General features: G+C 40.9%; 1 protein-coding gene across 1 annotated transcript in view; it reads right to left on the bottom strand.

Moving 5' to 3' along the window:
- Positions 1 to 336: 336 nt before the first annotated feature.
- Positions 337 to 13,382, bottom strand: part of LOC126188838 (ras-related protein Rab-24-like) — a 52,785-nt gene continuing 39,739 nt past the window's right edge. Inside the window, exons 4-5 of the mRNA XM_049930454.1 lie at positions 5,192 to 5,339; positions 337 to 1,314 (exon numbers count right to left, since the gene is read on the bottom strand). Of these exons, the coding sequence (XP_049786411.1) occupies positions 1,202 to 1,314; positions 5,192 to 5,339 (261 nt within the window). The 3' untranslated portion in view covers positions 337 to 1,201. The remainder of the gene's footprint in view (positions 1,315 to 5,191; positions 5,340 to 13,382) is intronic.

The following is a 13,382-nucleotide window of genomic DNA, read 5'->3' as shown; positions in this document are numbered from 1 at the left end:
TTTGCGACTCTACAGTCTCACGCTACGACTACCAATATAAGTATAAATTGATAGATGTATTAACTCTTCTTTGAGCAGAGTGATATTTACCTCTTCTTTCTCAAAGAAGAGGAAGATGCAGCGTCTGGCTGCAAGACAAAGAATGCAGTATAATACACTCATAAATAATGACATCATGTGTTCCAAAGTTTGCAGGCTATGGTGTATCCAGAGATTTTCAGAATGAAGTAATTCAGAAACAAAAGAAACTGCCTAGATTTCCGTAAGATATATTTTAAAAATTTTTACACAAATATATACTGTTGCCCAACATACAAATAATTGAAAGTGAAAATTTGATATCAGCTTAAGAAAACAGAATACACACATTTGTTAATCTTTCTTTTTGTACATCTCTTTTTAGATAAGATCTATCAATTCTCATAATACCTGGAAGTTTAGTTGACAAGAGGATAGTGTATTCTTTATCATTTTATTACTACAATAGACAGCAAAAGCTCAGTGAACACTTGTTAACCACACCTTCCTTCCTCAACTTGTCCTGTCTCGTGCTGCAATGAGTTTGCAACCTCATGCACCAACCCTAGTCAGTCACTGTCTGAATTATGGATATTATTTGCATTGTGCCATATCTCTCTAGACATCATTAAGCTGACTATTGTACTATACTAATTTGGTACCACTACATAATCAACACACAATTTCATTTTAAAAGCTATTTCAGTTGCTATGGATAAACCACCTAATATTTCCCAACACTGGGTGTTGCATAAGCACTATTTGTTTGGGCTGAATTCACCTACATTTTGCAGAAATTCAGCTGCGAATATCTGGTGAACCAACAGAAAAATTTGTCTCAAGGCTCATAGGAGATACACCCAGCAGAATCTGGATTATGACAATCATTGAAAGATGGAATAGGAATGAACAATAAGGAATAATGTTTCAAGTATAATGTGCAAAATAATTTTAATAAATATCTTTATAAATAACATGTGAATAACAATTGTTAAAAATACTATTTAAAGCAAAAAACTTCTGAAATACCATCCACATTAGTCTCTTTTAGAAGAAATATTGCATAATGCAGTACATAAAATGTCTCTTCCATATACAGTAATAAAATATGTAATTTTTCACAGCCTTTATGATAAAAACAGACGGATTCTTCTGACAGAGGATTTGAAAAACTTGTTGACACTTAGGGACAACAGTTTCTTCGCTTGTTCAGTTGAGTGAGTGTAATTGTCTCCTCAATTTTATTGGGTTCCGGACTGTCTAAATAATCCTCAGCGATCATCTGAAAAAGCTTATCTGAAAATTTAAAACAGAATGAACATATGTTAAGCATTTACTATTAACAAAACATTAGATATAGTTACAATAATTTTTAGCTGTTGATACAGCACATCCACTTATTAAAGAGACATATCAGTAGTTTTTGTGGGGAACAATTTACAAACAAGGATAGGTTACTCAACATAAATAAAAACTCAAAGCATGCATAGCAACATGGGAAGTATAATTAAGGCTATGTAATACCACTACCCAGTTTTTGGATTAAAAAATCATAAGATGTGAGAAAGCTGCAGGGAAACATTGCATTAGCGGGGGCAGGCCGGTAGCCGCAAGTGTGGCAACATGGGTCAGAATAACACACACATAAGGTGACTGCAAGACGGGACTCGCCGAACTCAGCAGAAAACTGCACCACACAGCAGTAATAGCCACAGCAGGCAGGTTAATGGCATCACACCAGGGGATGTGTCTTCTTGTGGGTGACATGACTTAGGGTCTGGTTTTAGCAAAGCAAATGCACTGCAGAGTGGTATAAAGTGCCAGCCACTGATTCCTAATAGAGGGCAGCAAGTTGAAGCCCACACACTGTCATCTCCATGCACCACTGCAGCACATGCGTGGTGAGCCAAGGGACCACCACGATTCCATGCCGCCAAGAGATATTGGATGGCGCTGATGTCATGGCTATGGCCTCTGGAGACCACTGGCCTGCCACAGGCTTTCTGTCAGCATCACAAGGCACCTATGCAACACCCAGTGCTGAAGCCATTGCCTATGTGTCAGTGTCAGCCAGGGACAACGGAGTAAGGTTTATTTGCCCCACTCAACTGTGTAAATTGTGTACTGAATTGGAACAGTATATTCTTTACTGTCAAAAATGTTTCCATTGTGGCAACTGGCCTTTCACCACCACTCACTCAATGCCCTCCCTCACTCCAAGTGCAACTGCACTCTTTAGCTATGACAAAGTGAACTACAGTCGTATTGTTACGAGGGCAAGTCACAACATTGCAAATATCAATTTACCTTATAGCATGTTTTAAGTTATGTATATAGGTTTTGTTAATAATAAGTAGCATATGGTATGCTTGTCATAGGAGGATGCGGGACATCATGTGACAGTCAGTACAAAGCTTAAGTGTATATGAGCAGTACAGAGTTCGGTTGTGTGGTATTTGTGAGCCAGAAGAATGTCCATCAAAATGCATAGCGAAATGCATCCCACATATAGTGACTGTTTATCATGGAAAACAGTGTTCAGACTGGATATAGGAGTTTAGCAGGGAAAGGGAAACCATTAGACCAAGAGTGTCATGGCCATCTTGTGGCAGTGACAACTGAAACCACAAAAGGTATACGGAACGTATCATTATGAGTTCATGGGTGCTGTAGGCTGTTCACATGAAACCATTTAACACTGTGCACAAGCAGTGCAAGTTTCATTAACTGGGTGACCTGCATGTTGACTGCATGAACAGGATTGTTCTGCTTTGCAGCACCTTACTTGGTACTCTGAGGAAGTAGAGGACTTCGAGATATGAATTTATACAGGGTGGGTGATGTTCACAACTTTCAACCAAAAATGAACAACTGTCCGTGGAATGGAAACATTCCATCAGACAACAGGGCTGTGTGCATCACAGTTTGGGACATGCAATGGGTCATACAGATGAAATTTCAGCCACATGGTGAGACTGAAGGTGCGTTGTACTGCAACACTGGGAACTCCGACAGGCCATTCACTACAAGTGACCTAGCCACCTAACGAAGGGAGTATTGTTCTTGATGGCAATGCCTGCCCTTACAGTGAAGCAAATGTGGTAGTTGTTACGAACACTTCATTAGAAATACTTGGAACATCCATCCTACTGTTCCAACTTAGCATCCAGTGACTCATCTATTCAGGTTCCTAAAATATATATAATTTGGGTTCCTATCATTTTGAAAGTGTGGTGCAGCTGAAAAGGTTACACACACACACATTGGCTGTAACTGCAACCAAAAGAATTCTTTACTTCTGGTCATCAATAACATGTAAAGAGATGGTAGAGAGTCTAAATGACAGGGTGCATAAGTAGAAGAGTGGAATAAATTTCAGGAAGTTACTTTATTATTGCCTCTATCCTCTTTTGCAGTTTATTTATTGACTTAAACACACATTTATTCATATAAACATCTGAGACTGATGATGGCAAATGAAACTGGAATGTCATACCAGTCTTTTTGGTTTGTATGCCATAATGGCTTATTCTCTAATACAGAGTACAGAAAGGCACAAAATACACTGGGATATGATTGATTTCCCTGACTCTTCAAATACACTAAATCTCTCAACAATTTCATTACCTGCCAGATTTCTCAGATATTGGTGGTGGTGATGGTGGTGGTAAAAAATAAAACTAAAAGTTTGCTTGGAAGTGCTCATTCATCTTCGGGCTTATTCGGGATAAGCACTTCTTCCTTGTCTTCTACAATTTCACTTCTAGTGCATTTCTTCTCTATAAGAATTCTTTGAAGATTTTACTAAAACATCAAGGTGTGAAACTTTCTTCAGTGTTGCTTCTCTTTTTCTTCTATCCAAGATCCACTTAGTTGCTTTCTTCCTACCATTTTCTTCAGTGATTATCAAAATACTGCTAAGTAGCATCCATTAATGACAGAGCAGAAATTGCATAAGTCACTTGCCACTTCATTTAACCAACAAACACAAACTATATTCAGTTGTCTGTATGAAAATCATATAGAGAGCATCTGCTACACTTTACTATTCTAGCAACAAACACTATGAAAATTTCAGGAAATATGTCTTGTTTATGAAGAGGAAAAAATAATATACACGAATATTTTCATTGGAGTTAATAAACTAACACCATTTTAACCACTTTGTAGCAATCATCAATCGAAAAACAAAGAACTAATAAACTCCATTACTAGTATATTGAACTATTTCTTATCTTTGCTAATAATATCAAGAGTAAATGACACTATATAAAACACTTATGCATTTTGCATGAACAAATTTTTCCTAGTGAGAGGGAGATTTAAATTTTAGGAATAATTTTCCATGAATATTGCAACCCTAGGCAGTTGCCCAGTTTGCACCCTCCCTCACCCCCCCCCCCCCCCCCCACCCCCCGCTCATGCATGGTTGCTTACATCTTTGGGCAGGTTTAGTGACATCTCTGAACAGTCAAAGGAAAGGGACTATGTCTGTGATACAATATCCACAGTCAACATCTGTCTTCAGGAGTTCTGAGAACTGGGGTGATGCTAAACTTCTTATTGATGTTTGTACTTCAATGTTATCTTCAATCATGTTACACTTTGATCAAGGTGGCAATGTAAGTATTGATACCATTTCAAAATTCCCTAACAGAATCAGTGAGGCTTTTATGAATTTCACACTGTTTAGTTAGTGAGTATACCTACCTACCTTCTGGTTCCAAATTATTTCTTTTGTCAAAATTATTCCAAAACCGATTCCATCTATGTTTGTATTTGGCAAAAATTCAATGTCCAAACAACATATTAATTGTTCAGTTTACACATTATTTCTGTTTCCCTGTTTACAGTATTTTGGAATTTTCTTAAATGCGCCCTTTATATGAGTGTAGGAATAAATAGTTTCTCTACAAATAACGATATAGGTCTGGCTGATTTTATTTACTTACTGATTAATTCTGATGCTTTTTGGATCAGTACATAAATAAGACTTTATTTGTAATAAGACTTTTTTAAACAAACAAAAGCACAAGCCATACAAAATAAAACAAAAATCCACCTACAAATGGTAAACAGGACAGAATGAACTTTTTATGTGGGGAAACATGACTTATGATGAGTATTAATCATAAATTTCATAATTCCCAAGTACACCACTAGTATTACATACCAACATTATGCCCAGTTTTGCTTGATGTTTCTATAAAATTTGCTTGCAGGCCCTCTGCATATTTTTCAGCCATCCCGATTTCAACTTGTCGGGGTGTGCCTTCCGAAACAGTGTCATATTTGGTACCACACAAATATACTTTGCAGTCCTAAGCAAACACAAAAAAATATATACATAAAATGACAAAAGTAATTTAGATCAACAGCAACGAGGAGGAAAATCTCTGCGTTTTAGGAGTGAGTGACTACTTACTGATCAGTACATAAATAAGACTTTATTTGTAATAAGACTTTTTTAAACAAACAAAAGCACAAGCCATACAAAATAAAACAAAAATCCACCTACAAACCATATTATGGAAAGGGTAGCTGCTACTCACTATATAGCAGAGATGCTGAGTCAAGTCCTTCATTGAAAACACACACACACACACACACACACACACACACACACACACACACACAGTGCAGCCAGGAGGTGGATGGAGGATGGGGAAGAGAAGGTGGGGGTGGGGGCAACGGAGAAAGACTGTGTGTGCTGGTGGAATAGGGGGCTGCATAGTCCTCGAATGGAAACAGGGCAGGGGCTAGATGGGTAAGGACAATGATTAACGAAGGCTGAGGCCAGGAACATAGGGAGAGTTCCCCAACTGTACAATTCAAAAAGCTTGTGTTGGTGGGAAGGATCCTCATGGCACAGGCTGTGAAGCAGTTATTGAAATGAAGAACAGTGTTGGGCAGCGTGCTCAGCCTCAGGGTGATACAGTTTTTTGGCCACAGTTTGTCAGCAGCCAATCATGCAGATTGACAGCTTGTTGGTTGCCATGACCATGTAGAATGCAGCACAGTGGTTGCAGCTTAGCTTTTAGATCACACGATTGGTTTCACAGATAGCCCCGCCTTTGATAAGATAGGTGATGTTTGTGACTGGAATGGAGTGGGTGGTGGTGTGAGGACGTGAGCAAGGGATGTGTAGGGATGGACATGGATATCGTGTAGGTTTGGAATGCTGCAGAATACCACTGTGGGAGGGGTGGGCAGTATAGTAGGCAGAACATTTCTCATCTCAGGGCATGACGAGATTTAGCCGAAACCCTGGTACGGAATTTAATTCATTTGCTCCAATTCTGGTTGCTACTGAGTCAAGATGGGAAAGCTCCTCCGTGGATGGACAGTGGGACTCTGAGGTGGTGGGTAACTGGAAAGATAAGGTTTGGGAGGGGGGGAGAAGGGGAACTACAGTCTGTAAAGACCTCAGTGAGATCCATTGTGTATTTTGAGAGTGACTGCTTGATTGTCACTGCAGATGTGATGGCCATGGGTGACTAGGCTGTCTGGAAAGGACTTCTTGGTATGGAATGAGTAGCATCGTCGAAGTGGAGGTATTGCTGGTAGTTTGTAGGTCTAATATGGACAGAGCTACTGATGCAGCCATCTCAGATGGAGGTAAACATTGAGGAACGTGGCTTGTTGGGTTGAGCAGGACAAGGTGAAGCAAATGGGGAGAAGCTGTTGAGGTTCTGGAGTAATGTGGATAAGGTGTCCTCACCCTACAGCCAGATCACAAAGATGTCAATGAATCTAAATCAAGTGAGGGGTTTAGGATTCTGTATGTTTAGGAAGGATTCATCTAGATGGCCCATGAATAGGTGGTGCCATATGGGTCCCAATAGCTGTATCCTGGATTTGTTTGTAGGTAATACCTTCAAAGGAGAAGTAACTGTGGTGAGGTATAGTTGTTCATGTTTACTAGAAAGGAGGTGGTTGGTTTGAATCCATTGGGTGTTAGGAAAAGTACTGTTCAATAGCTGTAAGGTCAAGGGCATTAGGGATGTTAGTGTAAAGGGAGGCGGCATCAAGAGTGATGAGCAGGACACTGTGTGATAAAGGAAAAGGAACTGTGGAGTCTGTGCAGCATATGATTGGTATGTTTTATATAGGAGGGTTGATTCCAGGTAACAGATGAAAGGAGTTGGTCTACGGGAGGAGAGATTCCCGTCAGTGGTGGCATGGTAACCAATCACAATGGGGTGTCCTGGGCAGTTAAGTTTATGGACTTTAGGAAGCATGTAGGAGGTTGGAGCACAGGGAGTGATAGGGATGAATAGAGAGATGAACTCTGGGGAGAGGTCGGTGTTGGCCTAAGGATTTGAGGAGAGACTAGAGATCCTGCTGGATTTCTGGAATGGGGTCACTGTGGCAGGTTTTGTGGGAGGATGAATCTATGGCTGGTGGAGTCCTTTTGGCGAGAAAGGACTTGTGGTTCAAAACAATAATGGCGTAGCCTTTGTCAGCATGTAAAGATAATGTAAGAATCAGAGTTTAGACGGTGGATTGAGGTTCTTTCTGCATGGTTAACCCTCACCCTCCACAACTCGCTCCCACCACCACACAGCATCCAAAACACAGTTATGAACCTTTATTCCAAAAGCCTTAGCCCCACAGGAATATTGGTGCTTTTCAAAGGTGCCACCTTTTGCCCCACTCCAAAATTCCATCATTTAGGACTTGGTAAAGACCATCTCTCCTCCCAGTCCGTATAGCAGAAACACTTTCGCCACTAACTCTACCAATCAGACTTAACCAGAAACCAATGTTGAACCCTGCCTAACTCAGTTCACAACCCCATCCAACTGTGATCTACCTACACTGCCCTCAAAACAACCCCTGTTAACAGAATTTCTTTACTTTTAATCTCACTTCACCGTCATTCCCCAAAACCCTTAACATGCAAACTAATCTTACACCCACAGAAAGAACCGCAATCTACCACCTAAAAACTGATCCTACCCTTAGAATCCTACATGCTGACAAAGGCTACACCACTATTGTCTTGAACTGCAAAGATTACTTGGCAGAAGGATCCTGCCAGCATCATCGCCAGTCTCTCCTAAAATCATTAGGCCCACCCCAGCATCTGTACCCACAGTCCATTTCTCTCCTCAACCCTACCACTCCCTACTTTCTACATGCTTCCTTAAGTTATAAACCCAATCACCCAGGACACCTCATTGTGGCTGATTACTGTGCCCCCACTGAAAATCTCTGCTCTTAGACCAACACCTTCAGTCTAATAGACAAAACCTACCCTCCTATATAGAAGATACCAACAATTTCCTCCACTGACTCCACAGTTCCTGTTCTTTCACCACTCAGTGCCCTGCTTGTCACTATTAACACCACCTACAGTTACACTAACATCCCTAATGCCCATGGCCTTACCACTATTGAACACTATCTTTTCCAAAGCCCGACGAATTCCAAACCAACAAGCTCCTTCCTAGTTGCCACGAACAACTATGTCCTCACCTACAATTATTTCTCCTTTGAAGGCATTAATTACAAACAAATCCAGGATACAGCTATGGGCACTAGTATGGACAGTCCCATTCAAACCCACTGATGGGCCACCTAGAGGAATCCTTCTGAAACATCCAGAATCCTGAACCCCTTACCTGGTTCAGATTCACTGATGACATCTCCATGATCTCAACTGAGAGCAATGACACCATATCCACATTCCTCCAGAACCTCAACACCTTCTCCCCATTCGCTTCACCTGGTGCTACTCAACCCACCATACTACCTTCCCAGATATTTACCCCCACCTCAAAGATGGCTACACCAGTAGCTCTGTCCATATCACACGTAGCTCTGTCCATATCACACCTACTAACCACTAGCAATACCTTCACTTCAACAGCTGCCACCCATTCCATACCATGAAGTCCCTTCCATACAGTCTATCCAACCGTGGTTGTCGCATCTGCACTGATGTGCGGTCCCTCTCAAAATACACCGACAGTCTCACTGATGCCTTTACAGATTATAATTATCCTCCCAACCTTGTACAAAAACAAATCTCCTGTGCCTTATCTTTCCAGTCACCCACCACCTCCCGAAGTCACACTGTCCGACCATAGAGAAGCATTCCCATTGTGACTCAGTACCATCCAGGACTGGAGCAACTGAATTACATTCTCCATCAGGTTTACGACTACCTCTTGTGCCCTGTAATGAGAAATGTCCTACCCACTATCCTTCCACCCCTCCCCCAGTCGTATTCCACCGCCAACCGAACCTACACAATATCCTTGTCCATCCCTACACATCCCCTGCTCCCAACCCCCCCCCCCCTCGCCGCAGGGCTCATATCCTTGTATTAGACCTAAATGCAAGATCTGTCCCATATATCCTCCCACCACCACCCACTCCAGTCCAGTCACAAACATTACCTATCCCATCAAAGGCAGGGCTACCTGTGAAACCAGTCATGTGAGCTATAAGCTAAGCTGCAATCACTGTGCTGCATTCTACATGGGGATGATACACAAGCTGTCAGTCTGCATGAAAGCCACTAACAAACGGTGGCCAAAAAACCACTGGACCATCCTGTTGCTCAGCACAACATCCAACACGACGTTCTTAATTTCAATGACTGCTTCACAGCCAGTGCCATCTATCCCCTTCCCACCTACACTAGCTTTTCTGAATTTTTCAGGTGGGAACTCTCTTAACCCTTCTGGTCTCAATCTTTGTCATTGTCCTTACCCATCTATCTCCTTCCCTGTTCCCTCTCTAGCACTACACAACCGTCTATTCCATGAACACACCCAGTGTTTTTACTTCTCTCATTTTCTGCTACCCCCACCCTCCGTCTAACTTCCTGACAGCACCTAGCTGGCCTAGCCTCTCTTCACCTCACTGCATGCTCCCACTAGCAGCAGTACTGTCCCAAACTCCTACCCTGCTATTCCTCCCCCTCCCTGTGTGTGTGTGTGTGTGTGTGTGTGTGTGTGTGGGGGGGGGGGGGGGGGGGGGGGCCCACGCGCGCAAACCTAAATCAGAATGTGGATCAATGGAAATGTGCTGCCTGGTCAGATGGGCCACATTTCTTGTTACACCAGGTCAACTGTCGTGTCCAGATACACCTGTCACAGTGCCACAGAGGCAGGCTGGTGGGTGTGGTATTATGCTATAGGGGATATTCACCCGGGTTTTCAAGTGATTTGCTGTAATTTTCTAAAAGGCACAATGCCATCTGTGGGCTACATGAAAATTACTATGGTCCACCTATATCCCTTCAAGCTCAATGTCTTCCTTGACAGTGATGGCATCTTGCAGCCGGATAACTATCTGTGTCAAGGCCATAGTTATGCTAAAGTCATTTGACAATCATGACAGTGAACTTGTGCTGAAATGTTTGTCAGAATATTTGCTCAATCTGAATCTAATAGCACACATCTGGGAAGCTACTGTGTACCGGCTGTGTGCTAACAAACCATCAACCCGTGATTTATGAGAATTGCATAACCTGCATCTATGTCTAAAACTTAACTACGACTTCATGAATACATCACATGCTCTTTGCTGTGGTATTGGGTTCCAATGGTGGATTGACACACTATAAATCACATCATAAAATTTTAGTTCACCAATGTACAACATAATCTACAAGTGACTCCCATAACAAAAAAGTTATTAGAGTATCATCAAATATTAATTCAAATGAAACTATATGGTTCCAGAGACATTTTCAAGTCCCAAATGTCTGACATATGTATGCAGACTGAAGTTATGAATGAAAATTTGTACTAAGGTCGGGATTCAAAGTGGGCAATGGGCTGAGGCATGAATGGGAATTTGGACTGAGGAGGGAAGCGTGTTAGGTAGCGTGTGCAGTTTTATGAAGCCACTCTGCCAGGGTGGCACAGAGGTTATTACACATCTGCCTAGTGAAAGTGGGACCTGTGTTCAAACCCAGGCCTCTGCAAATTTGTCACATCACTCTACAGATATATGAATGTTTATTGTTAAGTTTATTTACAGAATCAACCTGCAGTGACAGTTTCTTCCAGTTACTATTTAAAATGACTGGTACCTATATGCCTGATGACTGCTTCATTACAGGCTAGATTAACAAATTCTGATTTGTGCTAATCTCCTCTCACTGATAATAATGGGAGTCACTTCTAGATTATACACTCAGTCCATTCCATGCCAAGTGCTCTAATTATGGAAAAAGCTCCCACATGATCAGCACAGATTTTGCTGAAATAGTGTGTGAGCATTCACACACATTTCTGTGAAGATTGGTAAAGTTTTACTTTGACCACTGTGATACTTGCAGAGATACAGTTATTTATTTGACTTAATCCTGCAGCTATGAAATGCACACCACTGAATTCTCACCAACTTTGAGTGATAATTTCTCCAACAATATTTCCTTGCAAGAAATATAATTAGGCTTCTTTTACAACTTTTTGGGCTCTCTTAAGTGAGATGATAAAGATTTGCTGTGAAACTTTCACGTGGATAAGTTGCAGCAAAGTCTGCCAAAAAATAGATGCTCGAATAAATGAAATTTAGCTTTTTGTAACTGCAGAATAAACTATCAACTTTGCACATAACTTACAAATCATAGGTCTCAGAACATAAAATTTCCTTCTACTGCTTTTCTGTAGTTTACAAATTGATTTTTGCCCACTTTTAGAAAAAAGCATCCTGAAAACTCTCAAACTGTTTTTATTATAACGATCATGCTCTAAACCACCTAAGAAATTAGATTTGGTTTTGAAACTAGAAGGTGTTTTGAGAATGACTATTTTTTCAATGCTGCTGATGTGCTAGTTTGATTATGGTTTTAAAGTACAGCATATTTTGCTTTCAGATAGTTTGTGCTTTATATGGAACAGTAGCACAGTGATGAAAAACTGTATGATTTTTTGCTGTGGTCCCTGGTGGCTTAACCATTGCTAGTTTCTTTCGAAGTGAGAAAAATACGAATAAACCTGATGTAAACATTGCACTATGTATTCTTCCACATTTGCTGGAACCTCATTAGATTTCCTTTTCACTTGGGACTGCAGCCAAGCTGTCTCTAGTAGTGTCAAGTACAATAATAAGGGTACGTTTTGTGCTGTGTGTTACACGCACATCAACTTAGCGATAATACGGGACAACAGCTTTACTGGCGCATTGAACATTGACAGCACTGGCCGGTTAGCTGGTATAGCTAGCCTGCAGTGACGTGGCCAGCTACAGTTCACACAGAGACAAGCAGAGGAGCAATACAGCTTCGAATGTCAATTTTTCAGCAGAATGAAATAATACACTGCAAATCTCCCACAATACACTCAGATGACTAGACGAAGACCACAACATTATTTTTAGCTAACGTACTACTGTAATTAAAGACAAGAATTATGAAAATTCCTGACTTAACCACACGGTAATTTTTCTGCATATGCTGTGAGTAACGTCAGAGAGTATTGAAGGATTTCACTGTATAGTTAAATATTGAAGTCACTGAAGGTATTACTTACAGTCATTGGGGAGATCTGAACCAACGCACGGATAACTGCATTTAGTTCACATTCCATTATGCTACCGAATGTGCTACACATTCACTGTGGGTTTTTGTATCAACTGCAATATATACATAACTGGGAAAACTTCAAACTGCACATTAACAGCGTGACAATCAGAGCACAATGTTTCAGAGGCTGTGACTGTACACAATGTTTGAAATAAGACCTACGTAGCTAAAGCATGATCAAGAAAAAAAGTTGATGGCTGTTAATACATTTAAATACCTTAAAGTCTCATTTAACGCAACCTCTTAATAATATATCTAATACATAAGTAGGACCTACTTCCAAGAGCATAACAATACCAGTGTAGGTGTGCTATGGCTTCTGATCAATCATCATGTTTGTGTGTGTTTACATCAGGTTTGTTCTTATGATGAGTGGATTATAGCATCCCCATTGCCACAGGAGCAATGCCCAATAGCTGTGGAACAAAAACCATAGGTGGGTTTCTTTACACAAGATCCCAAGCCTAATGATACATCTGTAAGTGATAAAAGTTGAAGTTAGAAGAGCCCTTATGTTTACTTCAAGCTACTTTAAAGTTTTTAAACATTTTATTAATTTGCTGTAGAGTGTTGTGCGAGCACAATGCATAAAATCCTATGAAACATCCTGCATTGTTATCTGTACAAATCACCATTGTTCTGGAGTTGCTTTCTGCTAACCTGCCAGCAAGACAAATACTCTACCATCTGAGCTACCCAAGCAAGACTCACAACCCATCCTCACAGCTTCAGTTTTGCCAGTACCTCGTCTCCTACCTTCCAAACTTTACAGAAGCTCTTCTGCGAGTTCCGGTCCGGCACACAGTTTTAATCT

This window comes from Schistocerca cancellata, chromosome 5 (assembly GCF_023864275.1).
Source record: "Schistocerca cancellata isolate TAMUIC-IGC-003103 chromosome 5, iqSchCanc2.1, whole genome shotgun sequence".
NCBI classification, from domain to species: domain Eukaryota; kingdom Metazoa; phylum Arthropoda; class Insecta; order Orthoptera; family Acrididae; genus Schistocerca; species Schistocerca cancellata.
Note: the sequence above shows the minus strand (reverse complement) of the source record. Positions and strands in the feature narration are given on the sequence as shown.